The sequence below is a fragment of the Pimephales promelas genome, chromosome 17, assembly GCF_988280905.1.
Source record: "Pimephales promelas chromosome 17, fPimPro1.hap1.1, whole genome shotgun sequence".
Classification (NCBI taxonomy): Eukaryota; Metazoa; Chordata; class Actinopteri; order Cypriniformes; family Leuciscidae; genus Pimephales; species Pimephales promelas.
The window spans coordinates 6348520-6364968 of record NC_142785.1 but is presented as its reverse complement, the minus strand read 5'-3'; the positions used below and the strand labels follow the sequence as shown (position 1 = coordinate 6364968).

At 37.9% G+C, this 16449-nt stretch overlaps 1 protein-coding gene across 1 annotated transcript; it reads right to left on the bottom strand.

Annotated features, from left to right (window-relative positions):
* Window positions 1-354: 354 nt before the first annotated feature.
* gspt1 (G1 to S phase transition 1) lies at window positions 355-16372 on the bottom strand. Its single transcript, XM_039685436.2, has 14 exons — window positions 15980-16372; window positions 14423-14464; window positions 12568-12804; window positions 11739-11772; window positions 11556-11633; window positions 9961-10141; window positions 9427-9581; window positions 9200-9340; window positions 9010-9103; window positions 2055-2135; window positions 1745-1918; window positions 1563-1652; window positions 1304-1472; window positions 355-1219 (listed from the first exon to the last, which is right to left on the bottom strand). The coding sequence occupies exons 1-14, from the start codon at window positions 16143-16145 to the stop codon at window positions 1167-1169; spliced, it is 1695 nt and encodes a 564-aa protein (XP_039541370.2). The 5' UTR covers window positions 16146-16372; the 3' UTR covers window positions 355-1166.
* Window positions 16373-16449: the final 77 nt, after the last annotated feature.

Sequence of the window (16449 nt, the reverse complement as noted above, 5' to 3'; positions counted from 1 at the left end):
CTTTAATTAAACCATTGACATTTTTCACTTTTCTGGGTTTCTCAGAAGCCGAAGTCAACATAGTTGGGTAAACTTCTATAGTGGTGAATGAGAGACTACATTAAATATATATTTGAGTTCCCATTTGTTCAAATAGCAAAAGAAAAAGTGTGTGTGTGTGTGTGTGTGTGTGGTCTTTGCTCCCCTTGCTCTATCGTTTTGTTGTTTAAATAAAAAAAATATATATAGTGTTAACTTACATCAGTGAAAAAGGTCCATTGACCATATTGCATTAGCAGAATAATGCAGAATTTGTAAACTACAATGTGAGTTCCAGGATATTGTACACTATATAAACACACACAAAAAAAACACTTTCTTTTAAAGTCATTTTAGTGTTTTATTATTTTGGAAGTTTGATGTGTACAGAATTTACACCAGCTGATGTGACATGTTCTTTTCTTAACCACATGGGTGTATTTGTGATTTGTTATGTAATGACATCACAGTAAACAAATTAATCTGCTCATCTGGTGCATGATATCATCTCTACATAAGTGTCATTTTATTTGAAGGACAAGGCCTCTTGCATGACCGGATCTTGACAATTACGACTCTTGCAGGGCTTTCCAGGTAAAGAGCAATGGTACTGGCAAGCTCTGACCCTGTCATGCCATAATGAAACAGTAACTATCCAGATGATGTTGCAATAAAGTGATATGCGATCAGAGACCCTGCTTTCATGTGTGGGGGGGGAAATGATCTGAATGTTATGTTTGAACAGCATCAAAAAGAGGCACCTCTCGAAGAGATGACACCAAGACTTCCTCAGTAAGTCATCTGTATTTTAACATGAAATTAAAAGGCCAGTGCCTTAAAAGAAATTTGCATCCACTTTAATATTGAATATGTAACAGTTGAAAGAAACTGGCTCTAAAAATTGGGCTACATGAGTGGCATAGCTGAGCTCTCAATATGAGAAAGCTGTCACACTGAGCTTGTCTTTCTATATTAATGTTCTCCCTAAAAATTGATTGTGTCACTTTGATAATGTCCTTTTCCCAAACTAATTTTCTTAGACTGATCCACAGTGGGAAGATGGAGCAGTTTGGAGGACATCTGGCAGGCACACACCACTGCATCCTCCTCAATCCTAGAGTGCACCACGGAAGTCCTTCGATCCGCATTTAGTCCTTCTCAGGTACCAACTTCAGCACCTTGCCAATTGCGATTGTTTTACCTAAAAAAACGAATGACATCTTCATTTTAGCGTTCAGGGATTATTGTATTTGATTTGTCATGTTATATTTTCTTGATATATTACCCTCATCTCTCAAGGTGAAACGTCCCATCTGAGGGAAGTCTTTAAAAGTCTCTAAGCAGATAGTTCCTGCAGCCCTGAGACGGGCGATGCATACTTGGTCTTGTTTGACAAAGCGTGGGCGAGTCTTGCTCTTTTCTCCTGTCTTCTTGTCCACCAGACAGATTAATGCCTATTCGTAGAGGTTTTTGAGGAACATGATAGTTCAATATTTTATGCTACTAGGCTAGGTGGAGATTTGACATTTTACAAAATAACTTACTGTTATCTGTACTTCTTCTATGCAGGTATGTATGTGTAGTACTGCATTGTAACCTGGGCATATAATGGATTTGTGTTCAATAATGACAATCTGTAGGAAGAGGAACAAAGAAAAAAGCTATTAGATCTTCTAAAATGTGAGGTAGTATTCATAATCTTTACCGTCAGAGGAGGAGTCATTACCTGGGCATCAAAAGTGCGTCCTGAGTGACAGAGGTTCTCAGCATTGCATAGGATAAATCCTGGGAGAATCTCTTCCTCCTCGATGCCTTTGAGCCGGAGCTTCAGGTTTTCGCCAGGAGAGGCGTACTCCGTCTCCACATCATCGGAGAGAAGACTCAACACCTCCACCGTGTTCTGGGAAATGAGAACAAACCGTGTTTTAGACGCTGACTGCTGACTGGGTAAATTCATAATGGTTACGATAAAAACATATTGTATTTGTAACTAACAAAACAAGAAGGATATGCGTTTTTGTGTTGTGCAGTCTTACCCGATTTGGCATCATAATAAGTTGTTGTGCTTTCCCGATACACCCAGACTCCAGTTTTCCAAGCACCACGGTGCCCATGTCCTGCACGAGAGATAATAAAGCAGCTGCTTTTAGAGATTTTTAAAAACATATTTTTTGATATTTATTCATGCCTCCTTTTTTAAATTTAGATTAACTTTAAAGGTGTAATTTGCAAAATGTATGAGTATCTGTTTTCAGAAATCCATTATAATAAACATATCTATGTTTTGAGTGGTGTATAAGGACCTTACAAAATGAACCGTTATGTTTTTATTATCGTAGAATGAGCCATTTCTATCTACATACACCGTGGGTCACCTTACATGTTAAAGGGTTAGTTCACCCAAAAATGAAAATTAAGTCATTAATAACTCACCCTCATGCTGTACCAACCCCGTAAGACCTTCGTTCGTCTTCGGAACACAAATGAAGATATTTTTTATTAATTTTGAGAGCTGTATAACTACCACATTGGCTCCTAAGGGACTGCCTCTTGACGGCCCAGAAAGTCAATGAAGAAAATGTTTAAATATCCCATGTGACTACCGTGGCTCAACTATATGTTTATCAAGCGACGAGAATACTTTTTGTGCGAAAAAACAAACAAAAATAACGAGTTTATTCGACTATTCCTTTTCTTCCTTGTAGGCCAGAAACGAGACTTCCTTATAGATTTCCACGACGCATGCGCGAGAATTGCGATCTTTTTCAACTACTTCAGATCAGTTTTCGAGCATGCGTCGTGGAAATCTAAGGAAATCTCGTTTCTGGCCTACAAGGAAGAAAAGGAATAGTCGAATAAACTCGTTATTTTTGTTTGTTTTTTCGCACAAAAAGTATTCGCGTCGCTTGATAAACATATAGTTGAGCCACGGTAGTCACTTGGGATATTTAAACATTTTCTTCATTGACTTTCTGGGCCGTCAAGAGGCAGTCCCTTAGGAGCCAATGTGCTAGTGAGACAGCTCTCAAATTGAATCAAAAATATCTTCATTTGTGTTCCGAAGACGAACGAAGGTCTTACAGGGTTGGTACAGCATGGGGGTGAGTAATTAATGACTTCATTTTCATTTTTGGGTGAACTAACCCTTTAAGTCGCCATTTTGCAGCGCCATGTTTCTACAGTAACCCTAAACGCACAAGCTTAACGTTGAATACGCATGAAGTAGTAGTAGTAGTAGTAGTAACAGTAACAAAGTACGATTGCAAGTAGTGAAATTTGAACAAATGGAGAATCACACGTATCATTTTGCGAGTGGATATCTTCGTCGGCAAAGAAGAGAAAACATGATGCAGCCAGCCAGGGGAAGTCGGGACATAAATCCCGTATTAACATCGGTGGGGCTTTTTTCCAGCAATTCGCAATCAAACCACTAGATGCTGCTAAAATTCACACACTGCACCTTTAAAGATCCCCTGACATGAAAGTTACATTTTCTGAGGTTTTTTAACATTAATATGCAGACTGATCTCATGACTGATCACGTGTATGACACGCCAATTCGTATTTCCATATTTGGCGTGCTGTCAAGACGCATAATCGCTTTTCAGCGTGTTTATGAACGCCGTTGACTTAACGTTATATAAATATATGACTTACCTCAACCCCGTCCCTAAACCTAACCGTCACTGGGGTTAATGGCATTTATGACTCTTCCCTTACCATCCTAGGAAAAAAAAAGATATGACTTACCTCAACCCCATCCCTAAACTTAACCGTCACTGGGGTTAATGGCATTTATGACTGGAGATTTGACGTTGTGTACAGACACGCGGAATGACGCGGACGTTAATGGCGTAGACATACACACAAACACGCGGATACACGCAGATAGCTCAAAATGCGTAGAGATAACACGCCACTTGACTCGAAAGTGGCGTGTATGTTTACGCAAAAGTCATGATGTCATGTTGTAATATGAGTTCCCCTAACCCAGTGTTTCCCAACCCTGTTCCTGGCGGCACACCAACACTGCGCGTATTCTTTGTCTCCCTTATCAAACACACCGGATTCAACTCATCAGCTCATAATCAGATGGGTTAATGAGCTGATGAGTTGAATCAGGTGTGTTTGATTAGGGAGACAAAGAATACGCGCAGTGTTGGTGTGCCGCCAGGAACAGGGTTGGGAAACACTGCCCTAACCTGTATTTGGTCCCCTCGTGTCTAGAATTTTCAATCGGTGTAAACCGAGCTTTGGCTATTTTCTCTTTTCTGCAGCTCAGACGCGCTGATCTTGAATTATCTCCCCCGTTATGACGTCATACGGGGGAAAGGTTACTTCCCTTTCTCTGCTTTGCCCGCCCGGAGAATTTGGCTAGGAACAGGAAGTACGAACACGCAGCCGCGATTCTAGTTTTTCCTAGAGAAATAGCTTTGAGATTTGACTGTGTCCTTGAGAGATATCATGGCTTGCAAACGAGCGAAGCATGGCAGTTGCTCAGTGCTCGGATGTACACATGAACACAAACGTATTTTTTAGTTCCTTCATCCGAGCCTCTGAAGAAACAATGGGTTAATTTTATTTTCTCTGGAAATGCGCTGACTCAACTCCCAAAGTTTGTATGGTCCAAACATTTCACTGACGACTGTTTCCTCAACTCGATGAACGTCTGAAAATAAATCGATCGAGCTACCAAGCAACAATTTCGGATGTGCAGCCTAAGGCCCCGTCCACACTACTGCGTTTTTGTTTAAAAACGGAGACCTTTTGCTACGTTTGCACCTCCCGTCCAGACTAAAACGGGAAAAACGAAGACCTAAAACGAAGTTTAGAAACGATGCAGCTCCGTTTTTCGTTTTGAATCTCCAGAGGGCGATTTAGGCCCCGTCCACACTACTGCGTTTTCGTTTAAAAACGGAGACCTTTTGCTACGTTTAACACCTCCCGTCCACACTAAAACGGGAAAAACGAAGACCTAAAACGGAGAAGTTTAGAAACGCTGCAGCTGCGTTTTGAAACTCCGGAGGGCGTTTTAGTGTGGACGAGACAAAACGGAGGAGTTTACAAACGATGACGCAGAGGCTCACGCTCGGCTCTATGATTGGGTGTCATCAGTCATGACGTATCTTTCCCTGATTCGCCAACCACTGTTTACACCGGCGCGCGCATGCCCAGTGTTGGTGAATGGTCACGTGATCCACGTTTTCAGTCGTTTTAGTGTGGACGGAGATAAATTCTAATACGCAGGTAAAACGCTAGTGTGGACGGAGATCGTTTTCGTTTTAATTCTCCGTTTTTAAACGAAAACGCAGTAGTGTGGACGGGGCCTTAGTGTGGACGTGACAAAACCGACAAAACGGTGGAGTTTAGAAAAGCTGACGCAGAGGCTGACTCTCGGCTCTATGATTGGGTGTTATCAGTCATGACGTGTCCTTCCCTGATTCGCCAACCACTGTTTACACCGTCACGCGTATACCCAGTGTTGGTGAATGGTCACGTGATCCGCGTTTTCAGTCGTTTTAATGTGGAAGGAGATTAATTCTAATACGCAGATAAAACGCTGGTGTGGACGGAGATCTTATTCGTTTTAATTCTCCGTTTTTAAACGAAAGCGCAGTAGTGTGGACGGGGCCTATTTGTTCAAGTTCAGACAGGTAATCTTTCTCTCAAAGTCGTTCAATACTGTTTATGCATCAGCAAGTCAAGCCAGTGAATAAAATATCAACTTCACATCGTTTCTTTTAGTAGGATGAAAATAATCGTATTTGAATTCTGAACAAATAATACAGAAAGCGATCAAAGAACAAACTTTCCACACAGCGCAAGTTTATCTGGACAACTCGTTATGAAATCAATGACGCACAATGAAGCTCTTACTGTAAGTACATCATCGTGTCTGCAATGGTGAAAGCATTAGAGAGAGCAGAAACTGTGTTACACTGCACAACGCAGCTCCTACTGTATGTACATCATCATGTCTACATTGGTGAAAGCATTAGAGAAAGTGCAGAAACTGCGTTGCAATAAGATCATCATTCTCGCGATCAACAGACTGTCATGTGCTCCTCAATGCTCATCACAGCAACATTTTATGTGATGGGAATCTATATACTTCAAAGACTTCTTACGATTCCCTACTGAATCCCACAGCTAACAGAGCGTTCAAAGCAGAAGGCTAGGAAAAATGCCTTTAATTTCTAAATTCTGACTATTTTTTATCTAAAAAAACATACTAACATTATAAGGGCAACCCAGGAAACATTATAAAATAATAAAATAACCCCATGTCAGGGGACCTTTAAGAGAAAGTTAAATGATGGTAGAGGTCATCTTAAAAGTACACTGTGAAATTTTTATCGGCATCTAGTGGTAAGGTTGCGAATTGCAACCGACAACACAGCAGAGTTAAGCAATGAGGTTTCTTTACAAAGATAATAATTATTCAGCAAAACGAAATATTATTGTGAATATTATTGTTACTTGTTCATCATTTTGTCAGTGTTTTGTTGTTGACTTTAGCTACCTCTTTGCACAAAGAACAACATAGTGACGAAGCACGATTGTCTGTTAAGGGATACTATGTAGAAACATGTCGGCACAAAATGGATATACACCACTGAAAACATAGTCATATAGGCAATATGATATTGTATATACATTTGTATTTATTTAATATATGTAAATGCACACACACACACATATGTATGCATATATACAGTATCTCACAAAAGTGAGTACTGTACACCCCTCACATTTCAGCAAACATTTTAGTATATCCTCTCAAGAGACAATACTATAGAAATGAAACTTGGATGTATTTTAGAGTGTTTTAGAGAGCAGTGTATATTTACTGTCCTCTAAAAATAACTCAACATACACCCATTATTTTCAAAATAGCTGGCAACAAAAGTGAGTACACCCTATGTGATAATAGCAGTACATTGTTAAACTACGCAAAGCCACATGTCCTATTCATCATGTTCATGTTTTTGTCTGCTTGACAGGACCATACAAATTGTAGTATTTTGTATTAGAGCCGTTCAAATTTGTGCTTAGAGTACAGTTTTCTCATACTGACCACTAGATGTTTAACATGGCACCTGTCCAAAAGCATTAATTATTGGAACCATGTCCTGTGGTCTGATGAGACTAAGATGAACTTGTTTGGCTCAGATGGTGTCCAGCATGTGTGGCGACACCCTGGTAAGGAGTACCAAGAAAACCACACAAAATATGGACACTTTGGACACAGATTTTAAAATGTTCACTTAGGGTGTACTCACTTTTGTTGCCAGCTATTTTGAAAAGAATGACTGTATGTTGAGTTATTTTAATTGAGGACAGTAAATATACACTGCTATACAAGCAGCACATTGACTACTCTAAAATATATCCAAGTTTCATTTCTATAGTATTGTCCCGTGAGAAGATATACTAAAATGTTTGCTGAAATGTGAGGGGTGTACTCACTTTTGTGAGATATACATATATGTGTCAATATGTATATACACAGATATATATATATATATATATATATATATATATATTTATGTATGCATACAAACTTTTATGTTAGATACGATTCAATGCGATTCCATATATTGTTATATTTGATCTGCCATGATTTAAAGCTAAAGTTCATCTTGAAAAAACAAGAATACTTTAATAACACTACTTTATAACATTATAACAATCACATTATAATGTTGTGATGCCTAAATTGACTTGTAGCATTTGGGTGTCAAGCATATTTTAAGATGTTTTCTATCCAATTACTGACACTTCGATTTGATGGTAACTGCCAGCTCTAGCACAGAAACTAAGCATGTCTTTAATTAACTTGAACTTAATCTCATTACATGTGCTGAACACAGGGCTTAGTTTAGCTTATTGGTTTCAAAATACCAGCCGCATTTTGTCTCACTGGGAAGAGAACAGCTGAGAAAACAATTTCCTCGTTCCATTATACTAGATGCTTTCCTGCCAAAACATTCCTTTAAATAATTGGAAATCATCAGCAGAAACTGAGACAATAGCAGTATTTGGAACAGTAAGACACTCTTGATAGATACTCAGAATATTATATTTTAGAACAACAGATGCCGTTTTGAAGAGCATATGCAAATGTGTAAACTTGACATCAAATGTTAAAAGGATAGTTCACTTTGAAATTAATTTTTGATATGTTTTAGTTTACCTCAAGGGCATCCAAGATGTAGGTGTCTTTGTTTCCACAGTATTTTCAATTTTGATATTTTTCGGTCAAACCGTTCTTGTCTGTCAGTCATATAATGGAGGTCTATGGTCACCACCTCAAAGAGCGTGCACAGAGAAGTCCAGATTAAACATGATTTAATGACTCGTAAATGTAAGTACACTTTGATGGCCTAAGACACGAAACGAGCGGTTTGTGTGAGAAAACCAACAGTATTTATATCGTTTTTACCTCTTGTAATCACAGTCACGTCCAAGTACTCTGAGGGCGAGGGCGCTTCGATCTGCGCAAGTCTAAATAGATCTTTAGATCTTCACAGTGAAGGATAACGCTTCTGAAATCTCTGTGTAATCAATGAGTGACGTACACCCGCGAGAGATCACTTCCGGCGCTTGCGCAGATCGAAGCGCCCTCACCCTCAGATCACTTGGACGTGACTGTGATTACAAGAGGTAAAAACGATATAAATACTGTTCGTTTTCTCACACAAACCGCCCGTTTCGTGTCTTAGGCCATCAATGTGTGCTTACATTTACGAGTCATTAAATCGTGTTTAATTTGGACTTCTCTGTGCATGCTCCTTGAGGTGGTGACCATAGACCTCCATTATATGACTGACAGACAAGAACGGTTTGACCTAAAAATATCAAAATTGAAAATACTGTGGAAACAAAGACACCTACGTCTTGGATGCCCTTGAGGTAAGCTAAAACATACCAAAAATTAATTTCAAAGTGAACTATCCCTTTAAGATATCAATACCATCTTTCACTTACCTTGTATTTATCCACAATAGCCAATCTGATGGGACCATCAGTTGGTCTGGTGAAGTTTGTCAGGCTGTCCAGATGTGGAATGAAAGGCAATCCCCTATAAAAGTTCAGCGTTGAAGTAAACTGCCAATTGTCACTCGGATTTCACCTTCATATGTTCACGGTAGCCTGAAAAATGACATGTTAAACTTACGTGTACCAGGGGCACAACTCAGAAGTTTCCTTCAGGTTGGCACCTGTCATTCCGGAGCAGGGCATGAAGTGAATGTCTTTCTTTGGATTAAAGCCCACTTTCTTCAGAAATGGCACTAACTTCTCTTTACATTCCTCGTATCTGTGGGGGTAAATGTGTAGTAATAGGTAAAAGAAGGACCAGATCCAAGGATATAAATGATAGAAGTCAAACTCTATTTAATTCACCTATCCAAACTCCAGTTCACAGTGGGATCGTCCATTTTGTTGACGAGGACTATCAGATGTTTGACTCCAGCGGTTTTGGCCAGCATGGCATGCTCTCTCGTCTGACCTCCCTTTTCAAAACCGGTCTCAAACTCACCCTTCCTGGCAGAGATGACCTAAAAGAAAAGGAAAATTATGTTTTCAAAGGTGTCAATAAATAAAGTCAAGACCTATTATTTAATTTTTTTAATTTTTATTTATATGTACACTACCATTCAAAAGTTTGGGGTCGGTAATGCTTTTGTAATTTTTTTAAATTCTCACCAAGGCAGCATTTTTTTAAAAACATCAATATTGCAAAATAAGGTTACAATTCATTTGTATAAAATATTAATATGTCTAATAATTTTTATCATATTATAAATTAAAAAAAGACATTTACAAAATTATTATGGAACCATTTTTTAAGCATTTGACAAATGTCTTTGTCAAAGACTTGCACAGCTTAGCTACAGAGCTATACAATCGACTGTTGGCATTTCAAGAGGAACTCACCAGCACTGCCAAATCAGCTTGGGATGCCCCCCCAATCATGTTGGGCACAAAGCTTTTATGGCCCGGAGCGTCAAGAATAGTAAAGTGCTTTTTCTCAGTCTCAAAGTAGGCTCTTCCGACTTCTACTGTTTTCCCCTTGTCTCTTTCCTCTTGGTTTGTGTCTAGAGCCCAGGAAAGATACCTGCAAGGATAAACATGAATGAGATGTCATTTCAACCCAGATCGCATCATGAGAACAAATATTTCACTCAAAAAAGCCAAGAATATGTGTAAAAGCTCATATAGACAACTTAAAGTGACTATTCCATTAGGATTTCCTATCTTAGAAAAAGCCTTTTAACCAATATCCATGTTTGTCACATGATGTACACTACAGTGCCATTCAAAAGTTTAGGGTGAGTAAGATTTTAAAAAATAATAATTGATAGTTATTATCACTGCTAAAAGTAGCAGTAAAGACAATTATAATGTTACAAAACAAATGTTGAACTTCCTGAAGATCCTTAAAAATTAGTCCACAAAAATGTAAGTAGCACAACTGTTTTCAACATTGATAATAATATGAAATGTTTCTTGAGCAACAAATCTAGGACCACGTGACACTGAAGACTGAAGTAAATTCAGCTCTGCCATCAAAGGAATACATTTTATTTTAATGGGACTATGTGTACGTTTTTAATTTAAAAAATCTTTAAGATAAGAGTCTTCATTTGTAAATTTATGAGCCAACCATAATGTAATAGAAAGAATGACCACGGTTGCCTCTATCAGCCTGTAGGCTCAATTGTGTGTGGAGGAGTCGGGTCCGAATTGGCGTGAAAATTCACAAAATGTGACGTCATGCACGTTCTCGTCTACTTGGACTTACATCCGTTCGGCATCCATTAAAGGACAACTCCGGCGCAAAATGAACCTTTGGTCTAATTACACATTGCTACCTAGTCAACCGTTATCTGAGATTTGTTTTCATGATTGCTGAATGTAAATAGTTTTATCTCTAAAAACAGTTTAGCCTATAACGCTAGTATAATGCTAGTATATAGACGAATCCGGCGAAACTACCGGAAGTAAGCGGGGCGCCATTACTGAGCTGTTGCTGGGTAGCGTTGCGCCATTGCCTCCTATTGTTTTAGTTGCAACTTGCATCCACTGGAATAAACAGCCCGCGATTTACGACTGTCACTAACGTTACAACGTTATTTTGCGCCGGAGTTGTCCTTTAATAAGTAGTAGCAATCGCTAGCAGTATTTCAAATGGACTCTGCGGATCCAGATGACCACAGAAACTCCTCGTAAGTAAAAAAAGAAAAAGAAAAAAAAGCCTTATCTAATGCGGCCAACGAGCGTGCGCACTGAGAATGAGCATGAGACTGGCTGCAGTTTCTCTAACGGCCACTGGTGTCAGTAACAGCTTAAAAAATTTATTTAAAAAAAATGTTGTATAACTAATTTTAATATTTCACAATATAACTGTTTTCACTGTATTTTGACTGTATCAAATAAATGCAGGATAAGAGACTTTTGATCAGAAGTGTAATATATTATGCTGCATTTCCATGAAAAGGCATTGAAAGAAATGAAATAAAACTGTTTACCAAGTCTCTCTGTTCTTCTCTTTTGCCTCCCGTTCATATTTCTCCAGCGTTCTTTTGTCCACCATACCAGTTAGATACCTTAATGGTAAACAATAAATATGTATTTTCACATCAAATATCATAATGTCTAACTGAAGGTTATAGCAGTGAAATCTTTGCTCTAAAGAATCATGCTTCACTCACATAATCTGTCCACCAATTGTAGACTTGCCTGCATCTGTACAAAAGAAAAATAAATCAGTAATAAAAATTATTCATTTGCTCACCAGCCACTCTGGCAAGTGGTTTTGACTTGCTGGCCAATATGCAATTTTTACTTGCCATAATGTTTTTTTTCTGGGAAATGATGTGTTTTTAGGGGGGGTGATGATACACTTAGCTCACTTAGCATAGAGGAACGTTATAAGCAACCCAAACTTTACAACGCTGGAAACTCCGATAGCATCCCTTCTGCTGACAAACGGCCCATTTACAGTATATCTAAAACTATTAGTGCTGTCAAATAGATTCATCGAGAAGAATAGATTCTAAAATAAAAGTCTGTTTATATATATATATATATATATTGTGTATAAATACATGTATAAATACACATACATTATATAAACACAAAACTTTTATTTTAGAATCGAATAATCGTGATTAATCTAACTGTATATTGTTAAATTGTACATATAAAATGATTTTATTTACATATTTGTATTCGTTTTATTCGTTGCACCTGTTTCTGAATATTTCTTTATCTAAGCAGTCTACACTTAGATCAATCAATATTCAGAAACTGGTGCAATTATTATAATGTTAGTTTTAATATGAGAAAAAATTTTGCCAACCACTCCCGTTCATTTTTTTTTCCGTCTGCAGAACAAAGTGAACAAAACAGTTTAACTTCCCAGAGAAGGACACGCCCCAATGAATATGTACGTATACGTCAACAAGATAGTTTGGACATGCATTGTAACCGTAACTGTATATTCCAACACTAAATGACACTAAAAACACGTTAACATACCCACATGTCCTATGAACACTACGTTCACATGTTCTTTCTTAGGGGCATCGGGTGGAGGAGGAGGCAGCTTGGGAGTGGGCATCTCTTCATCCTCCTCCATCATTTCATCCTGTTCCTCATCCCTACAGCATCCAGCGTCATCCGGGGATCCACCTCCTGGTTCCTCCTCATCCCGCTCGCCCTTCTGCTCCCACGTCTCCACTGCGCTGGCATCTGTCTCTCCGTTCTCCACCGCAGCTGTGGGGACAGTCACAGCAACATGTTTGCATTAGGATTCAATGTTAAATCTTTCTAAAACACAATGAACTGTTCCTGGAAAACATAGAAACAAGTCAACGAAAATGCGTCTTAACACTCAATCATAAAGCCGTGTCATTTCAGTTGAGTCAGCTCAGCTGTTTAGTAAAACAATCTTTAAGCTAGACCATGAGAATTTTTTTTTAAGTAAATGCTATGTATTCTTAAAGGGATAAAGTTAAACAGTTGAGTTTTACTGTTTAGTTTATAGTCCCATTGACTTCCATAATATATCTTTTTTTCTGACTATGGAAGTCAATGGGACCAGAAACTGTCTGGTTACTGATATTCTTCTAAATATCAGAAAATCATCTGAATGGATTCGAAAATGGTAAAACTCGACTGTCGAGCCTATTTCCAAAAATAAAGCAAAGTAATAAAGTATCCCTTTAAAACAATGGAGGACCTTCTGAACACAAGCAAACCTAAGAGATTTTTCACTGCAGATGAAAAATGTGTCTTCTTTTAATGTTTTTCATAAGTGATTAAGTCAAAACTAATATGACAATCTCTTATAATATGAGGTTTTGTCCCAAGTTTTCATACCATTCCGATGAAGTAATAATAATAATAATAAAAAAACATTTTTTTCCCCAGAGTTTATTATGGAGGACCAGGAGTGCCACTTAAAAATAAAAAATAATAATTAATAATTAATTAATAATTCAAACATAAAAATGTACATAAATAAATCACTTTTAAATGGACAAATTAATAGACATTTTTAAAGTTGTTTATTTAATTCGTGTTTTTAAATGTATTGCAATAAAACCATAAAACAATAAATAAACAAAAAAATAAATGTATAAATAAATAGACATTTAAAATTGTTTATTTAATTCATGTTTTAAAACGTAGATTAATAAAACAATAAAAAGTACTTTAATAAGTCATTTTAAAGGGCACATGTTAAATCGCTTTTTTTAAAGCATTTGGCAAACCATTTCTCTATCTATTTGCCAAATGCTTTTCTTTATCCATGTCAATCGAATTAAAAAATGCCACACGTGGGAGCAACCAATCACCTTTCACCTGAAAAATGTATAAAGTTGTATGGACCACTTTTTGTATGATACATGACATGTATGACATCTTTTTACATATGCATGTAAAAGAATAAACAGCACAGACGGTCTCATTTTGGGTTCCAAAGAATAAATACTTAAAAGTTTGAGAACCACTCTTTAAGCCAAAAAAAAAAAAAAATAGATTGATTAAGAGAATTAAGCAGAGGACAGGAAATTAATTTCAATGAACATAATTGTACTGCATAAAAATGTACAAAATCTAAAATCAAGCTAAGAAACGAGCTACAACAACAGATATTGAGAAACGCATTCATTGTTTTTTTGACAGTTCTGCTTCTCTGGATCAGTATCTGTGGCTGGAGGTGTATGTAAATGGATAAATAAGGCCTGTAATTTGAGCACATGAGTGCTGATGTAACAAGTTGCCCTCTGTATGGCTGATGAAGCAGCAATAGTGGAAGTGCAACACTAGATCAGAACACAAAACCCAAGCAGAAAAGTAGACAGATATCCAACAAGCATTAACATACCCACTGGTTCTGAGATCTCCATGCTTGCCACTGCATCAGTGCCTGTGGAGAGAGATTCAGGTTATGATTGGAAAACATTAACTCACTAATAAATCTGGCACCTCTATATTTACCACAAAATCAAAATTGACACCTCTTATTTGTAAATTAATGTGCCCTCTTTAATTTCAATCAAAATAACTTTTTTTTCCCCACTTCCAATGATATAATTTTTCTGATGAGGCGTTTACTGGTGGGTGGGCGGGACACGTTGTCACTCATGAGATCACAGCAATCCAAAATAAATAAAAAAAACCAATGGACAAAATCAAGTCCCTCCTACATTTTTTTAATACCGTTTCACTTGGATCAGTGGCGTGCAGTGGTGTTCTGAAATGAGGAGGAAAAGTCCTCACAGTTGTTTGTTTTATATATAAATCAAATGTAAATTAATTTCTCAGGTACACTTAACGTTGTAACATTTTCCTGGTTAAAAAAAACCCACTTTATATTATATATAAAGAAATAGTTTATATACAATTTTATTTTGTATTTTTTACAATGATTGCTCATTAGGGAGGGAATTATCCCACGAACCAATCAATATCACGATATAGGCATTGCATCGATCAGATAGCACACGTACGTCTGCAAGATGTCTGGAAAGATTCCCTTCATCTGGAAAGCATCTAAACATCTGATAGAGATCTCTAAGATGTTAGTTTAACATACATTCTAAATCATCGAAATCTTCTAAATGTCTATTTGACATCTGACAGGTAACGTCCTATAGACGTATTGCATATGAGCAAACACTCTACAAATAGTCTTCCAGATGTAAACACACACATCAAATAGACATCTCTGTGATGTACGTGTCCTATCAGGATCCTTTCACGTGACTTTGAGACAATTATCTCAAAGTTAGTGTGGAAATGCCTTCTTGTCATTTACACAATAAAGTAAATAACCTGAAACAGACTGGGGTCAAATATTATCAGCAGGTCATCTGTCTATTAGTTGTACGACACAGCTGGTCATGTGACCAACACGCAGCACCCATAAGGGTGCGACCCGCTCCCGTGCAAAATAAAACACCTAGAATAGCGATAATTTGTGTCTTCACCTCATACAACATTTTAATCATATTCTCATAGTGTTGTTGATTTATTTGCGTGTAAAATATTTGAATAAGCATACAATTCTGATTAAACTTTTTAAAATGCGTGCTAGTTCGTATAGTGTGTTATGTACGTCATGCTATCATTAACCAGTCTATGGTAGTTTTAACAAGTAGATTGTGAAGTCGGCTCCCAAACTGGCTAAGCAAGTCTATCCGGCCTTTAGTTCATGAGTCATGACATATGTTTATTAAAGTGCGCAACATTTACATATTAAAACGTCCACCTGACTATGTATAATGAAAATGTCTTTACTCGACTAAGGTAAATATAGCGCTCAAATAAACGCAGGCATCTGTTAGGCTAGCCCGTTATACACATTTCCAGCTAAAAGCCCTTTTATGGTCAGAAAGCATCTATGCTGCTGTCAGTCGGTTTAGTAACGCTGTTAGTTTACCATCAGCCGTATTGTTTTCCGCTGGACCTTGAGAAAAAAAGGATGGTACGAATTCCGGAGCGTTAACGTTGAGCCCGATGAAGGCAGACTGAAGTTCGGTATCAGCCGTGGCCTCAACATCGTCCTCCTGTTCCCACGAATCAGGGGCTATGTCTCTCGAGTCCATAGTGGCTTTAACTAGAATAGCTGACGTTTCTAGCGGGTTGCGCTTTAACCCACAAGGCGGTTCTGAACACAACCAAGTCTGCTGTGTTTTCAGTATCTATTCCAGGTAAATTGATAGATTGGGGAACTCGTAAATGAGCTGAAATGGTTCATGGGGCGCCTCGTCTTCTTCATGCGACACCATGGACGTGTAGCTACTAGTAGTTAGCTGATCCCGAATCTTGCATGCGCGCACTCGCGTAGTGTCAGTGCAGAAACGCGGACTGTGAAAGCAGAGACCGTGCGTGATAGTAGCCACATCAACA